Below are 4,690 nucleotides of genomic sequence, written 5' to 3'. Positions count from 1 at the left end.
TATTTTTTATCAAATAAATGCTGCCTTGATGAGCATAAGAAACACCTGTAAAAAAATTTAAAAATCGTTCTGATCCCAAACTTTTGACCGGTAGTGTATATCTAATCTAGGGTTGCAAAAAGGTGGAAAATTTCCAGTAAATTTCGGAAACATTCCAGAAATTTTGGAAACTTTCCAGGATTTTTTTTGGAATATTCCAGGGATTTTTGTAAAGTTTCTAGAAATTTACCGGAAATTTTCCATCCCTTTGCAACCCTACTCTAATCATGGCACCAGAACGTCCAACATTTTAGTTTAATGGTGTGATCAGATGAGATTACCAACATTAAAAAGAAAAAATTGTGTGAATGGATGAGCGCATTCAGACAGACACCGGGTGGCGTTCAATGCTCAAACAAACAACTAAACAGCAACTCTTACAGAGAACCGTTAAGGCCGCTTCATCGGCTTCTTTCCGGGCTCCGTGCTCAGTGTAACTGGGTGGATGATTGAGAAGGTATAACTGCAGCCTCGAGATTTCCAAATGGGGGCGGGAACTCCAAAACGGGGTGGGAGCTCCAAAATAGGGCGTGGCTTCCTCCCATTGACAGACAGGCACATGACACGCATGCGCACTTTTCCCCCCAATCCACTTCAGTGCAAACTCTGCCCCACAGCTGATTCTAAAGATTTTATTGGCTGTGTCAATTAAAGTGTTGATTTCCTACACTATGCTATAAAAAATGCTAACCCCTAAACCTACCCCACACCTGACCCTAACCTTAACCAGTGAAATTGACTGCACTGCGGGATTGGCGCTGAATAGCATGGTAAAGAAAGTTGCAGTTCAGGAGATAAACAGTTAATAAGATTATGCGATATGAGATCGTTCCGTAACTCCCCAACCGGACCTCACCGGACAGTGGCACCTTTTTAGTTACACCCAGCATCACTACCCCCTCCTACTCTGCGAATTTCGAGCCCCGGGACGCCCCCGCTGCTTAGAACAAAGCGATAGAGCACAATCTTTCCCCTGCGCTGCGCTGGGATGGCTGGCGGGAGAGCTCGTGGGTGATTCCCGGTTATATCATTAAGCAGAGGTTCAAACTCCAGTCCGAACAGCACTGGCCACGAGCTTTGGGCTCTGCTCTCACGGAGAATATTTACTTATATAGCATATTTTATTTTAGATCAACTAGAAACAATGTTTCATTTATAAAGTTTTATTTTTAAATGTAAGTCAATAACAATTGGCTGGAGCCAGAGCCAATGGTGAAAGTCTTTACGAGAGGAGACCCCGCCCCATTTTGGAGGTTCTGCCGACTTTTGGAGTTCACGCCCCATTTTGGAGATCTCCGGTCTGCAGTTATACCTACTTGGGATGATTGGACCAGCCGCCTCCCCGACCTCCTCGAGTGCCTCCGAGTCTGCTGTCCTCGTCATTAGCTGAGCTCAACGAACCGCGGCGGGGCAAAGGAGAATAATCGTCTCGTCTGGACGGGCCCCGGCGGTCGTCGGCCAGCAGATCATCCCTGGAACGCGAGCGAGGATGGTGTGCTCTGGACTGGCTCCGGGTGTCCAGCACATCTTCCTGACTGTAGCTGCGCGGGATGGCTGGACGATGATAGAAGCGGTCGTTGCGGTGGGAGGCGCCATAAGTGGATGAGCCGCTGGAGTAGGCTTGCAGGCGTCCTCCTCGTGAGCCGGGCAGTACCCTGCGTGAGGTGGGACCGTTGTCCAGGCCGGAGAGCATGCTGGGAGGGCCGGCAGAGAAGGGCACATGCTGCGGCATGTGTTGGGGAGGAGGAGGCATGTGCTGCAATGGGATGGCAGGCTGTGGCTGTAACAGCGGGCTGGTGACGTCCATGCCGCGCATCTGACTCTCCAGATAGTCCAGCATTTGGTTGGTCCCATGAGCACTGCCGTTACCATGAATGCTGGGAGGAGGCATGTTACCGGGCATGGCTGCCATCTGTGGAGGAGGCAGTGGGATGGGTGTCATCGCACTTTTGCCTAATGCTGAGCCTGATGTGGGAAAACAGAGAGACTTATAAGCAAGTCAAAATTAAATTTCACTGCATTAGATACAAAATATCAAACCAACTGGCATTTGTGCTTAAATGGGCTTTTGAGTATATATTTAATTATAAAACACACACACTAAAGTTACAATTTTTGTCAAAAACATTAAACCTATAACGCTACTGTATCATATCTGATACATGAATTTCTCCTCCAAGGCCTCCAAATGATCAACATGATCAAAACTTTGCTGATAAACCTTTCACACACAATCTGCTACATGCCTTCTGTTGTCTGATTGATAGTTTATACTTTTTTAGCAAGTAAGATATCTTTTAGTATAATTGTACAAATGTCTACCTTCAGCTTGTACTTCACTTTTTGCAATGAAATCTTAACTGATTTTTGTAAAATAAACATAATAAATTTGATATTATTAGTAATATTTCAAGATGAACACTTAGCTTTACTTCATTATCAAGACATTTTTTAGAAGAATCAGTATCAAATATGATCATCAGGCTTTTGAGGAACATTTGTTAATTTTTCAATTATGCATTGCATTATATGTTTTGATCATAAAACTAAGCATTTAAATATCATCCTACAAATACATATTATTGGCAGATATAAAGTGACAACTGATATTTATGTAATTTTATTTAAAGCTGCAGTCCGTAACTTTTTTTGTGTTCAAAATTTACAAAACTAATGGAGCCGATCTGATCTTCTGAGCCAATGAATACAAATGGTAATTAACATAAATGCGATCGGTTTTTTGAACAGACCATTGAATAACAGAGAGGTATTAGCAAGCTTACTGTACTGAAGAAGAGGATGAAATAGGAAGAGTACACTTATAATAAGTGTTTATATTCTGACTATTTAGACTGGTTTGGGTAGGTACCTCTGCGGAGTAGCCCAGTACCTGCGTGATTCGCCATAGACATAAACAGAGAGAAATAGCTCCGGCTACAATGTTCTTCCGCAAGATGCACGCAGTTCTATTTATTAACTGCTAGAGCGCCAAAAGTTACGGACTGCAGCTTTAAGGGCAGGCAGAGATCATACAGAAATGAGATACACAGGCTAGAATCAGAACACGGTAAAACAGGCAAGGCAAGACTATGACTAGAAGTAGGAACTAAGGCAGAGAACTGGCTCCGTAAAGTAGCTATCTCTAGGAGAGGGATATACGCTAAACCAGTGGTTCCGAAACCTGTCCTGGAGGACCCCCTGCCTTGCACATTTTGTAGTCTCCCTAATCAGACACACCCTATTTAGTTCTTGCAGTCTCTACTAACGAGCTGATGAGTGGAATCAGGTGTGTTAGATAAGGGAGACATACAAAAGGTGCAGGGCAGGGGGGCCTGCAGGACAGGTTTGGGAAGCACTGCGCTAAACAATACTAGGCAGTTTGAGAAGGATCTGAGTGGGTGTAGACATGCAAAACGTGCAGTGTTGGGGTGCCTCCAGGACCAGGGTTGGGACCCACTGATATAGTATGTGTGTGATTGGTTACAGCTGTGTGCAATCAGTGCAATGGATGATGGGAAATGTAGTCCAGAGTGACATGCAACAGTCTGTGTAATGTGAAAGTCAAATTCGGAGTCGACACCGAGAGTCGATTCTAGTGCTCCGACTCTAGGGCTGTTCAGAGTAGAGGAATCGACTCTTTTGGAGTCGACTCCCCATCCCTAGTCAAAAGCCAAAAACTCTGGTTTCGCTGTCTACACGACAACACTGCAACCAGAGTTTTTGAAAATCTTCACCCTGGCAGGAGTTTTCAAAAATGTTCGGATTCAGTGACCTGGTGCTGCGTTTGCGTGTGGACGAACGGCCAAACTGCATAGAAAAAGCTGGTTTAAAAATAACTGCGTTCTTGTAGACAGGGCCTGAAACAACATCTTTTAACCCAAGCGCAATCACAGGTAACACTTCACACCTGTTCCTGACAATGCTCGCTCTGGAGAAAACCCAAATCACGAACACCACCTGGTGGACCAATACAAAAACACTTTGGGACATAACAGATGCCTAAGGTCATGTGTCCAATCAAACTTCATCACAAAGTCATCTGCCAATTGGTAGAAACTCATGAAATTAGACAGATATTACAGTTTTTTTAAATGCTTACACAGTTTTTGAAACTATGGCTCCATTTCTCAAAACTCTACACACAAAACCACAAAACACACACACAACATGAAAAAAGTCACACATATATTGCAAAATGGTATTTTTGCATAGTAACTCTACACACAAACATAAAATAATTAGCCACATACATGCCAAACTACACACAGATGTGAAAAATGTAAAACACTACTCTTGTGTGTCTTTTGCTTGTTCAGAGTGCAATGGAGTGCACAAGAGTTGGTCATAGCACTCGCACATACATGCATATGCACATATACACTGTATATACAGTATGTATGTACAACTGATGAATTTTATAGTTATGCAACTGAACTGAATCAATACTGAACTGAATTGAGCTGTATAGTGACACTAGTGGCTTGTTAGAGCTGCTTTACAGCAGAATTACTATTGTGAAGCTGCTGTGAAACAATCTATATTGTATAAAGCGCTTTAGAAATAAAATAGACTTTCTGACTTGGCTTGTATGCATATTCAGTGTATGTGTGTGTGTGTGTGTGTGTGTGTGTGTGTATACACATAGTATATA

The 4,690-nt window shown here is 43.3% G+C and overlaps 1 protein-coding gene across 1 annotated transcript in view; it reads right to left on the bottom strand.

Annotated features, from left to right (window-relative positions):
* Window positions 1-1,351: 1,351 nt before the first annotated feature.
* Window positions 1,352-4,690, bottom strand: part of LOC107669260 (immunoglobulin-like domain-containing receptor 1) — a 49,155-nt gene continuing 45,816 nt past the window's right edge. Inside the window, exon 7 of the mRNA XM_016461442.1 lies at window positions 1,352-2,004. Coding sequence (XP_016316928.1) covers window positions 1,352-2,004 — 653 coding nt within the window. The remainder of the gene's footprint in view (window positions 2,005-4,690) is intronic.

Source organism: Sinocyclocheilus anshuiensis, unplaced genomic scaffold, assembly GCF_001515605.1.
Source record: "Sinocyclocheilus anshuiensis isolate Anshui unplaced genomic scaffold, SAMN03320099.WGS_v1.1 scaffold596, whole genome shotgun sequence".
NCBI lineage: Eukaryota > Metazoa > Chordata > Actinopteri > Cypriniformes > Cyprinidae > Sinocyclocheilus > Sinocyclocheilus anshuiensis.
The sequence above is the reverse complement of the archived record's forward strand: the minus strand, read 5'-3'. Positions and strand labels throughout refer to the sequence as shown.